We start from the raw sequence: 12637 nt of genomic DNA on the forward strand, positions 1-12637 counted from the left end.
TGGGGCAAAGGAAGGGTCTCGCGGGGCATCCGCCGTCGCTGTCCCTTTGACAGCCTCGCCAGGGAGTTCCCTGCCCCCGTCCACGGTCCCCATTGGACTGGAAGTTCATCCTGGCATTCTAACCTTAAAAACTTCCTCCTGCAAACGAGCCCCTCCAACCTCTGGGCCCAGAGAACGGCTTTAGGGGGTCGGGGTGGCTATGAAGTCCTTTCTAGGGCCAACTCTCCCTGGGTTTCTGAAGCCCTTCCCTATGGTAGCGTCCCCAGCAGACTGGTGGAATGACGAGGGGGTCGGGGGGACGATGACAGTGACAGCCCCTCCTGGACCCGCCCGCTCTACCGTCCCCCGCAGGAGCCGCCCGCGGGCTTCCTGAGCCAGGAGAGGATGCTCACGATCAAGAAGGAGCCGCGGGAGTCTCTGGGGATCACCATCGGCGGGGGCAGAGACAGCAAGCACCAGCTGCCGGTCTTCGTCACCAGCGTGCAGCCCGTCGGCTGCCTCTCCCGCGACGGCAGGGTCAGGAGAGGTGAGGGGGCTCTCACGGCGGAGCGGCAGCCTCTCTGGGGGACGGGGCAGTCGGGGTGAGGCCCGGGAGCCGAGGTTGTGGGCGCGGGGAGGGGATGTCGGGAAAAGTAGGCGTGGGGGTGTCGACAGAAGGGTCAGTCGATCGTATTTATTGAGCGCTTACTGGGTGCAGAGCACTGTACTCAGCTCCTGGGAGAGAACAATATAACAGACACAGTCCCTGCCTGCAATGAGCTTATAGTCATTGAGCTTGATTCTATTTACTGCTATTGTTTTTGTCCGTCTGTCTCTCCCGACTAGACTGTAAGCCTGTCAATGGGCAGGGATTGTCTCTATCTGTTGCCGAATTGTCCGTTCTAAGCTCTTAGTACAGTGCTCTGCACATAGTAAGCACTCAATAAATACTATTGAATTACAGTCCAGACAGTCATGTAAATAAAATTAGAGCTATGTACATAAGTGTTGTGGGGCAGGGAGAGGGGATGAATAAAGGGAGCAGATCAAAGTGACACAGAAGCGGGAGAAGAGGAGAGGAGGGCTTAGTCAGGGAAGGCTTCTGGAGGAGGTGTGTCTTTAATAAGACTTTGAAGGGCCGGAGAGTGATTGTCGGATTTGAGGAGAGAGGGCGTTCCGGGCCAGAGGCAGGACATGGGCAAGAGGTCAGCAGTGGGATAGATGAGATCGAGGTACGGTGAGGTTGGCATTAGAGTGAAATGGTTGGACTGGGTTGTAGTAGGAGGGTAGGGAGGTGAAGTAGGAGGGGGCGGGGTGATTGAGTGCCTTTAAGTTAGTCATATTTATTCATTCATTCATTCAATAGTATTTATTGAGCGCTTATTATGTGCACAGCACTGGACTAAGCGCTTGGAATGGACAATTCGGCAACAGATAGAGACCATCCCTGCCCATCGACGGGCTCACGGTCTAATCGGGGGAGACAGATGGACAAAAACAACATAATCGCGATAAATAGAATCAAGGGGATGGACACCTCACTAGCAAAAGAAACAGGTAACAAAGATATAGACAAATGAGCAGAGTCCTGAGGGTAGGGGAAGGGAGAGGGGGAGGAGCAGAGGGAAAGGGGGCTTAGCTGAGGGGAGGTGAAGGGGGAACAGAGAGGGAGCGGAGGGAAAAGGGAAGCTCAGTCTGGGAAGGCCTCTTGGAGGAGGTGAGCTCTCAGCCAGGAGAGGATGTGCAGATCTATCTGTACTCTGTGCACAGCACTGTACTAAGCGCTTGAAATGTACAACTCAGCAACAGATAAAGACAATCCCCGCCCAATAACAGGCTCACGATCTAAATGGGAGGAATCATAGAGATATACATATCATTTTCAAAATAAATAGGGTAATAAATAATATATACAAATGCACCCAGAGCTGAGAGGAAGGGAAGGGGGAAGAGCAGAGGGCAGGAAAAGGGGAGAATGGGGAGTGGAGGAGGAGCAGAGGGAAAAGGGGGCTCAGTCTGGGAAGGCCTCCCGGAGGAGGTGAGCTCTCCGTAGGGCTTGGAAGAGGGGAAGAGAGTAAGTTTGGCAGAGGTGAAGAAGGGGGGCGTTCCAGGGCAGCAGTAGGACATGGGCCGGGGGTCAACGGCTGGAGAGGAACGAACGGGGGATGGTGAGGAGGTGAACGGCTGCAGAGGAGCGTAGCATACGGGCTGGGCAGTAGAAAGAGAGAAGGGAGGTGAGGTAGGAGGGGGCAAGGGGATGGAGAGCTCTGAAGCCAAGAGTGAGGAGTTGGAGTCATTTCCTATTCATAGCAACTCTCCGGATATATTTTCTCCAGAATAGCCCGTCTTCTGCCATAATCCGTAACCTTTCCAACCGTTCTTCCGTTACCATTGTTATGGTCTCTATCCATCTAGCCGCTGCTCTTCCTCTTCCACGTTCTCCCTGGACTTTTCCTAGCATTAGTGTCTCCTCCAGAGAATTAGTCCTCCTGCTTTTGTGTCCAAACTATGCTTATCCAGGTTGAATCATTTGGCCTTCCAGAGATCACTTTGGCTTAATTTGCTCCAAAATCCATTTGTTTGCTTTTCCGGCAGTCCGTTGTATTCGCAAAAGCCTCCTCCGACACCACATTTCAAAAGAATCGCTGCTCTTTCTGTCCTATTTTTTCCTCTGTCCGGCTTGCGGATCCATACGTTGCCACTCGAAACACCACGGAATTGACCGTTTGTATTTTTGTGGGAATTGTTCCATCAGAACTTATTGCGTGCAAAGCACTGTACTCGACAGCTTGCGATATACTGTAGTAGGAGAGCGAGGGGGGAGGAGTTTCTGTTCTCTGCGGAGGTGCACGGGCAACCACTGGAGGTTCTTGAGGAATGGGAAAACGTGGCCTGGATGTTCCTGTAGGAAAATGATCGGGGCAGCAGAGTGAAGCGTGCGTTGGAGTGGGAAGAGACTGGAGGCAGGGAGGTCAGGAAGGAGGCTGATAGGGTAATGGAGGCCGGATAGGATAAGCGATTGGATTGACGTGGTCGCGGTAAGAACCCACAGGCCCCGAGGGTTGCAGACGGACCTCGTTCCCGGCCCGACCCCCCTTTTTCCCGTCCGGAACGTCCAGGCAGCGTGCTCCTGAGCATCAACGGCGTCGACCTGACCCAGCTGTCCTACTACGAGGCCGTCTCTGCGCTGAAGCACCACACGGCCTCCACTTCGGTGATGCTCAGAGTCCTGGACATCTTGGTGCCTGAGAGGAGCCCGGAGAACGGGGAGGTGGTCCCCGAGGCCGCCAGAGAGCCCGGACACGGCTGGGCGCCGCTCTGGGTGACGTGGCTGGGGTTGCCCAGGTGAGTCTCCTGGCGGGCAGCCAGCGGGAGTGGTCGGGGAGGGGGACCCGGATCTCTTCCCGGAGCGGCCCGGAGGGGCCCGGAGGTGAGTCACCCCCACCCCCAGGTGCAGACGGTAGCTATTGTTGCTGTGTTTTGGCAACGCGCGCACCGGGATAGCAGCCCTGGGTCTCCGATTCCATTGGCCCCGCCCCTCGTCCAGGCTTAATTCCCTTGGTGGGAAGGAGGCTTTTCGGCGAAAATTTCAATTGTCACGCAAACCGGGGAAAACCAGGTGAAGGGCGGCCGGGGAGGGGAGGTCGAGGCGGGCAGCAGAACCCCACTGTGGATTCGTGGGCCCCTTCGGGTTAGGTGACCAAGGGCGACTCTCTCGATCAATGGTGTAATAATAATAATAAATATCGTGGTACTTGTTAAGTGCTTATTATGTGCCAAGCACTGTACGGAGCACTGCGGCAGATACAGGTTAGGTTGGATACCGTCCCTGTCCCACGTAGGAGTCACAATTTTACAGTCTTAATCTTAGAGAAGCAGCATGGCTCAGTGGAAGGAGCCCGGGCTTGGGAGTCAGAGGTCATGGGTTCGAATCCAGGCTCTGCCACTCGGCAGCTGGGTGACTGTGGGCAAGTCACTTCACTTCTCTGGGGCTCAGTTCCCTCATCTGGAAAATTGGGATTAACGTGAGTCTCATGTGGGACAACCTGATACCCTGTATCTACCCCAGCGCTTGGAACAGTGCTCTGCACATAGTAAGCGCTTAATAAATACCATTATTATTATTTTCATTATCACTAAGAATCTGAGTACTTACTGGGTGCAGAGCACTGAAGTAAGCGGTGGGGAAAGTGCAGTGCTCAGCGCTTAGCACAGTGGTGGGCACTGAAAGTCCGTAACTTATACCATCAGAAGAGGCCTTCCCATGTGTCAAAAAGCAGCCTGGGGAGGCAGCGTGGCTTTGTGGAAAGAACTCGGGTCTGGGTCCTGGGTTCTAGTGCCGGCACCACCACTTGTCTGTTCTGAGACTTGGGGCAATTCACTTCACTTCTCTGTGCCTCAGTTACCTCATCTGGAAAACGGGGATTAAGAGTGTGAGTCCCATGTGGGAAAAAATGATTGCCTGTCAACCTTCGCACGAAAGAAAAACTCCTCCCTCTTGGCTTCAGAGCTCTCCATCCCCTTGGCCCCTCCTACCTCACCTCCCTTCTCTCTTTCTACCGTTCAACCCGCACACTCCGCTCCTCTGCCGCCCACCTCCTCACCGTCCCCCGTTCTCGCCCGTCCCGCCGTCGACCCCCGGCCCCCGGCCTACCGCTGTCCTGGAACGCCCTCCCTCCTCACCTCCGCCAAACTAACTCTCTTCCCCTCTTCAAAGCCCTACTGAGAGCTCACCTCCTCCGGGAGGCCTTCCCACACTGAGCCCCCCCTTTCCCCCTGCTCCTCCTCCCCTTCCCATTCCCCCCTTTTCCCACCCTCTGCTCTTCCCCCTTCCCCTCCCCTCAGCACTGGGCGCATTTGTATATATTATTTATTACCCTATTTATTTTGTTAATGATATGTATATCTCTATGATTCGATTTATCTTGATGATGTCGGCACCGGACTACTTGTTTTGTTCCGTTTTGCTGTGCCGTCTGTCCCTCCCGTTTAGTCCGTGAGCCCGTCATCGGGCAGGGGTTGCCTCTATCTGTTGCCGAATCGTACACTCCAAGCGCTTAGTACAGTGCTCTGCACATAGTAAGCACTCAATAAATACTATTGAATGAATGGATGAAATGGACTGTGTCCAACCTGATTGACTTGTATCTACCCCTGCGCTTAGAACAGTGCTTGGCACATGGTAAGTACTAAACAGGAGCCGTAATTATTAGAACAGTGCTCGGTGCTTAGAACAGTGCTTGGCACATAGTAAGCACTTATTATCATTTTTATTAAAAGGGCTGGGGAGGGGGGAGGAAACCTTACCTAATAATAATATGTAGAATTTAGCGTTTCCTACGTGCCGGGTGCTGGGGTAGATGCAATATTATCAGACACCGTCTCACGTGGGATTCTCAACCGAAGAGGAGGCAGAACAGAGATGTAATCTCCATTTTGCAGAGGAGGAAACGGAGGCCCTGAGCGATTGAGAACCCGGACCTCCCGACCCCGAGCTGTCCGGTCCCTCCGCTGGCCGGTCGGGGCCGCCGGGGCCGCGAGCTCCTCTGGGGAAGGAGAGGCCGCTGGAGACAATGGAGGGTGGCGTGATTGTCATCTGTAAGAAAACCTTTTCCCCTCCCGGGGCCCGTGTTTGCGGCAAGTGTGCAGCCCGGTGAGGCACAGGCGCGGGGAGCTGGAGCAGGGCTCTGAGAGGTCGCATTCGTTCATTCGGTCGTATTTCTTGAGCGCTTACTATGTGCAGAGCACCGTACTAAGCGCTTGGAATGGACAATTCGGCCACAGATAGAGATAATCTATCTCTATGATAATCTATCTCTATGAGAAGCAGCGTGGCGCAGTGGAAAGAGCACGGGCTTTGGAGTCAGGGCTCATGAGTTCGAATCCCAGCTCTGCCACTTGTCAGCAGTGTGACTGTGGGCAAATCACTTAACTTCTCTGTGCCTCAGTTCCCTCATCTGTAAAATGGGGATTAAGACTGTGAGCCCCACGTGGGACAACCTGATTCGCCTGTGTCTACCCCAGCGCTTAGAACAGTGCTCTGTACATAGTAAGCGCTTAACAAATACCAACATTATTATTATAATCCCTGCCCAGCAACGGGCTCACCATCTAAACGGGGGAGACAGACAACGAGACAAAGCAAGTAGTCGGGCGTAAATATCAGCGAGATCGATGGAATCATAGAGATACACGCATCATTAACAAAATGAATAGGGTAATAAATAATGTATACAAATATGCCCAGTGCTGAGGGGAGGGGAGGGGGGAAGAGCAGAGGGCGGGAGAGGGGGGAATGGGGAGGGGAGGAGGAGCAGAGGGAAAAGGAGGGCTCAGTCTGGGAAGGCCTCCTGGAGGAGGTGAGCTCTCAGTAGGGCTTGGAAGAGGGGAAGAGAGTTAGTTGGCCCCACATCCCGGCCGGTAGGTGCCCGGATGTAGCTCCTCCCGTGGGGCTGGGGTCCGTCAGGGGCCGCCGCGCGGGGTGAGGGATTTGCCCGCCGACCGTCTGTACTGGCTCGTCGCTGACTGTGCGCTAAGCGCCAGGGAGTCAGAGGTCGTGGTTCTAATCCCACCTCCCCCACTTATCAGCTGTGTGACTTTGGGCAAGTCACTTCACTCCTCTGCGCCTGTTACCTCATCTGTAAAAATGGGGATTGAGACTGTGAGCCCCACGTGGGACAATCTTGTATCTACCCCAGTGCTTAGAACTTAGTAAGGGCTTAACAAATTACCATCATCATCATGTAATACAATACAGGTCAGATCTAGTCCCTGGCCCAGGGCTAAGCGGGAGGGGAGAACGGGTGTTCCATCTCCAATTTACGGATGAGGAAACTGAGGTCCCGAGAAGTGAAGTGGCTTTCCCGGGATCACCCAGGAGGCCAGTGGCAAGCCAGGTTTTAGAACCCAGGGTCCCTGACTCCCGGGCCCGTGCTCTGGCACTCGACTCTGGGCAGCTCCTGGAGAGCTCACCTCCTCCGAGAGGCCTTCCCAGACTGAGCTTCCCCTTTTCCCTCTGCTCCCTCTCTGCCCCCCCTTCACCTCCCCTCAGCTAAGCCCCCTTTCCTCCCTTTCCCTCTGTTCCTCCCCCTCTCCCTTCCCCTCCCCTCAGCACCATGCTCATTTGTCTATATTTTTATTACCCTCTTTATTTTGTTAATGAGGTGTCCATCCCCTTGATTCGATTTATGGTGATTAAGTTGTCTTGTTTTTGTCCGTCCGTCTCCCCTGCTTAGACCGCGAGCCCGTCAGTGGGCAGGGACGGTCTCTATCTGTTGCCCAATTGTCCATTCCAAGTGCTCAGTTCAGTGCTCTGCACATAGTACGCATTCAGTAAATACTATTGGATGTCCCTCCCCCTGTCGGGGATGGGAGAGGGCCGGGGTGCAGCCGGCACGGGCTGCTGTAGTCCCTTGGCCTGGCCGCTCGGACACTGCGCTGCGCCGATCGTGAAGACCACCTGTACGCTTGGCACAGTGCCTGCCGGCCCCCGGGTAGCAGCTTTCGGTTCCCACCCTCTGCGGGCAGCCCCCGTCCCTCTGAGTTAATAATGTTGGTATTTGTTAAGCGCTTACTATGTGCAGAGCACCGTTCTAAGCACTGGGGTAGATACAGGTAATCAGGTTGTCCCATGTGGGGCTCACAGTCTTCATCCCCATTTTACAGATGAGGGAACTGAGGCCCAGAGAAGTTAAGTGACTTGCCCACAGTCACACAGCTGACAGCTGGCAGAGCTGGGATGCAAACCCATGACTTCTGACTCCCAAGCCCGGGTTCTTTCCACTGAGCCACGCTGCTTCTCTACCCCCAAACCCTCCTGCTTCCCCACCCCAGCAAACACCGGCCCCTGCGCGTCATACGCAGGCTCATTCATTCATTCGATAGTATTTATTGAGCGCTTACTATGTGCAGGGCACTGGACTGAGCGCTTGGAATGGACAACTGGGCAACAGAGAGAGACCGTCCCTGTCCATTGACGGGCTCACGGTCTAATCGGGGGAGACGGACGGCAGCCAGGCTCCTCTGTCTCCTGTGGGAGACCCGCTGGGAGGCGTGGCCCCCCTTCGTTCTGCTTCATGGGAATTGGGGTTCGGCGGACACCCTCTCCCCTCTCCCGCACTTTCACCGGTGTCTTCTCCACTCCAGTCCCCCAACCCCAGGGCTGCCGTCCGCACTGTGTAGCGGAAATCTGTCCACATCTCAGTGGAAAAAGCCCGGGCTTGTGAGTCAGCGGTCATGGGTTTGAATCCCGGCTCTGCCCCTTGGCAGCTGGGTGACTGCGGGCAAGTCACGTCATTTCTCTGGGCCTCAGTGACCTCATCTGGAAAATGGGGATGAACTGGGAGCCTCACGTGGGACAACCTGATGACCCCGTATCTACCCCAGCGCTTAGAACAGTGCTCTGCACATAGTAAGCGCTTAACAAATACCAACATTATTGTAGAGAAGCAGCGTGGCTCAGTGGAAAAAGCCTGGGCTTGGAAGTTCGAGATCATGAGTTCGAATCCTGGATCTGCCACTTGTCAGCTGTGTCACCGTGGGCAAGTCACTTCACTTCTCTGGGCCTCAGTTCCCTCATCTGGAAAATGGGGATGAAGACTGTGAGCCTCCCGTAGGACAGCGTGATGACCCTGTATCTCCCCCAGCGATTAGAACGGTGCTCTGCACGTAGTAAGCGCTTAACAAATACCAACGTTATTATTATTATCATCTACGGAGTGTTTCTCCCGGGTGGAAGGAGGAGAGGAGTGTGGGTGACCTCCCTCCCCGACCTCTGCGCCACAGTGCTGAGTCTCCTCCCTGACCCACGAACACGGGCGCTGCTTCCGAGTCATGGAACTCTATGGTCGGAGCCAAAGCGGAGGGAGTGTGGGCTCATAAAATATAATAATAATATTGATATTTGCTAAGCGCTTACTATGTGCAGAGCACTGTTCTAAGCGCTGGGGTAGATACGGGGTAATCAGGTTGTCCCACGTGAGGCTCACAGTTAAACCCCATTTTACAGATGAGGTAACTGAGGCACAGAGAAGTTAAGTGACTTGTCCACGGTCACACAGCTGACAAGTGGAAGAGCCGGGATTCGAACCCAGACCCCCGACTCCCAAGCCCGGGCTCCTTCCACTGAGCCATGCTGCTTCTCAAATATGAACAGCAGACAACAAGGGACTTTATCAGTTCTGTCCAGGAGGTACACTACCTAGAGAAATGGAGTGGCGTCCACTCTATTTCAATTCAGTCGAACTTATTGAGCACTCACTGTGTGCAGAGCACTGTACTAACGCTCGGGGAAGAACAATACAGCAGTAGAGAGAGACGGTCCCTGCCCACAGTGAACTCACAGTCTGGCATCAGGGGAGAGAGAGACATCAATGCAAGTGAACAGACGCTTGCCTGCTCTGTGACCTTAGGTAAGCCAGTCATCCTCTCTGTGCCTCAGCTACCTCATCCGCAAAATGGGGACTAAGACAGTGATCCCCACGTGGGGCAGGGCCCGTGGCCGCCTGATTACCTTGGTTACCCTGGTCCTCAGTACAGTGCCTGACACGTTCTTTCATTCCGTCATATTTATTGGGCGCTTTCTGTGTGCAGAGCACTGTCCTAAGCACTTAGAAAGTAATAATAATAATGTTGGTATTTGTTAAGCGCTTACTATGTGCAGAGCACTGTTCTAAGCGCTGGAGTACATACAGAATAATCAAGTTGTCCCACGTGAGGCTCACAGTTAATCCCCATTTTTACAGATGAGGTAACTGAGGCACAGAGAAGCGAAGTGAAGTGACTTGCCCACAGTCATACAGCTGACAAGTGGCAGAGCCGGGAGTCGAACTCATGACCTCTGACTCCGAAGCCCAGGCTCTTCTCCACTGAGCCAGGCTGCTTCCCCAAGTACAATTCAAGCAATTCAAGAAAGTGCATTTCAGCAATGAATAGAGACAATCCCTGCCCACATAGTAAGCGCTTAACCAAGCCATAAAAAGGGGATGCGCTGAAGCCTCCCAGGTGGCCACGGCCGGTACCCCGTCCCTTGAGGCAGCCCCGGGAGCCCTCGCTGTTGAAGTGGCCCCGGGCACCCAACGGCCCCCTCCCCTGCTGCCAGAGTCCCGCCAGGCCGCGCGTCCTGTCCCATCAGCAGCATGACGTGGCTGGCTGTGCCATCGGTGGGTCCTTTGCCAGCATGGCCTGTGGGCGTTGGATTCCTGCCTGTCTAGGGGCGGTTCGCTGGGGAGGCTATGCCAATCCCGGTCACAGTTCCCTGGGGCGAGGGGCGAGGGGCGAGGGTAGGGGGTCCTTCGGAGCCTCGGGATCCTGTCGGTGGAGGGACTGTGGGCGGGGTCTGCCGTGCACGGTGCTGCCACGTAGGGTTGTGCCTGCCGCTCTCTGGCACCCCATACCCTGCCTGTGCCGACTAGGATCCCGCAGAGTTGGGAGTGCCCATCTAGCCCCGCTGCCTTTTCCGGCTTCCTGGTTGGCAGGTGCCGGAGGGGGGCAGCCTCTGTGGCTTCTGAGGGACCTTGGTCACTTCCCCGGGCTTGAGGAGGGGGATCCCGAGATCTGAGATCCTCCCCACCCCCGCCCCTCGCCTCCCGTCTTCAGCCCGCGGGGCAAGAAGCTGTTTTAACGTAGATTTTACAGTGCCTCTCAGCCGGGCCCCTTCTAGAGGCCTATGTGAAAACCGCTGCTTACCCCAGCCCCTACAAGCCACGTGGCCTTCCCGTGGGTAGGAGGGGCTGTGGGGTCCCGGAGCGGTGGGGTCAGCCAGGTTACAGCGGCTGACCCCAGGCTCTGCCAGGGTAGCAGAACCCGGGTCACAGACGGGCTGCATCCCCATGCCCCCAGGTGACGACAGATCCCCAGGGGCTGGTTTCTAGGCTGGGAACTCGTCCGTTCCAAGTACTTAGTACGGTGCTCCGCACAGTAAGCGCTCGATGAATACGATTGAATGAATGATCACGGCTGCCGGGGCGAGGCCGGCGAGGGAGCTCCCCCTTCGAACAGCCCCTCCCTGGCCGGCTCAGTCCTGTGAGCGTCAGGACCCCGTGGTCGCCGGGATCCTGGGATCGGGTTGGGGGAGCGGGCCGTCCCGCTGGTGGTGTTGACCCAGATGGTGGCCCGTCTCCCCCGATTAGACCGTAAACCCGTCAAAGGGCAGGGACTGTCTCTATCTGTTGCTGATTTGGACATTCCAAGCGCTTAGTCCAGTGCTCTGCACAAAGTAAGCGCTCAATAAATACTATTGAATGAATGAATGGCCACTCTGGGAGGGAGGAGCAGGTATCTGAGCAGAAACAGTTGCTCCTCTATGGGTGTGTGGAGTGTGGAATCTGGACGCTGATAGGCTATATATGGGCCCCCCTCGGGTGTCAGTCTGACTACCTGCTGGGTGGTACTCGGGTGGAGGGAGGAGACCCCCCGGGGACGAGAAACTGAGACCGGATTCCACTCGTTCCATAGATTCATTCATTCATCCGTGTTTGTTAAGGGCTTACTGTGTGCAGAGCACCGTACTAAGCGCTTGGGAAAGTACAATACAGCAGTAAAGAGTGATATTCCCTGCCCACAGTGAGCTCACAGTCTAGGGGCGGGGAGACAGACATCAGTACAAATAGACATCAATATAAAATAAAATCACAGATATAAACGTAAGTGCCGTGGGGACATCGGGAAGAGCAAAGGGAGCAAGTCAGGGCGATGCAGAAGGGAATAGGAGATGAGGAAAAGTGGGGCGTAGTCTGGGAGGGCCTCTTGGAGGAGATGGGCGTTCAGTAAGGCTTTGAAGTGGGGGGAGAGTTACTGTTTGGCGGATTTGAGGAGGGAGGGTGTTCCAGGGCAGAGGTAGGACGTGGGCCAGGGTTCCGTGGCAAGACGGGCGACGTCAAGGCACAGCGAGAAGGTTAGCGCCGGAGGAGGGAAGCGTGCCGACTGGGTCGTAGAAGGAGAAAAGTAAGGTGAGGTAAGAGGGGGCGAGGCGATGGAGTGCTTTAAAGCCAATGGTGGGGAGTTTTTGTTGGATACGGAGGTGGATGGGCAGCCACTGGACGTTTTTGAGGAGGGCGGGCGACATGTCCTGAACATTTCTGTAGAAAGGTGATCCAGGCAGTAAAGTATGGACTGGAGTGGGGAGAGGCAGAAGGTTGGGAGGCCAGCAAGGAGGCTGATGCGGTAATGTAGGTGGGGTAGGATGAGTATTAACGTGATAACAGTTTGGATGGAGAGGAAAGTGCGGATTTTAGCGATGTTGTGAAGGTGAGACTGACAGGATTTGGCAACGGATTGAATATGAGGGTTGAATGAGAGAGAGAGGAGTCGAGGATAACACATGGCTCAGTGGAAAGAGCCTGGGTTTGGGAGTCAGAGGTCATGGGTTTGAATCCCGGCTCTGCCACTTGTCAGCTGGGTGACTGTGGGCGAGTCGCTTCACTTCTCTGGGCCTCAGTGACCTCATCTGGAAAATGGGGATGAAGACTGAGAGCCTCACATGAGACAACCTGATGACCCTAGAAATCCCCAGCGCTTAGAACAGCGCTCTGCACAAATACCAACATTATTATTATAACACCAAGGTTATGGGCTTGTGAGACGGGAAGGACGGTGGCGCCGTCTACAGTGACGGGAAAGTCCGGGAGAGGACGGGGTTTGGGTAGGAAGATAAGGAGCT

The 12637-nt window shown here is 55.1% G+C and overlaps 1 protein-coding gene across 2 annotated transcripts in view; it reads left to right on the top strand.

Moving 5' to 3' along the window:
* The window catches only part of LOC100088461 (ligand of Numb protein X 2-like), a 60594-nt gene that overhangs the window by 40446 nt on the left and 7511 nt on the right, over positions 1-12637 (top strand). For both annotated transcript variants that reach the window (XM_029068050.2, XM_029068049.2), the window contains exons 7-8: positions 352-526; positions 3099-3324. In XM_029068050.2, the coding sequence (XP_028923883.1) occupies positions 352-526; positions 3099-3324 (401 nt within the window). The remainder of the gene's footprint in view (positions 1-351; positions 527-3098; positions 3325-12637) is intronic.

The sequence above is a fragment of the Ornithorhynchus anatinus genome, chromosome 6, assembly GCF_004115215.2.
Source record: "Ornithorhynchus anatinus isolate Pmale09 chromosome 6, mOrnAna1.pri.v4, whole genome shotgun sequence".
NCBI lineage: Eukaryota > Metazoa > Chordata > Mammalia > Monotremata > Ornithorhynchidae > Ornithorhynchus > Ornithorhynchus anatinus.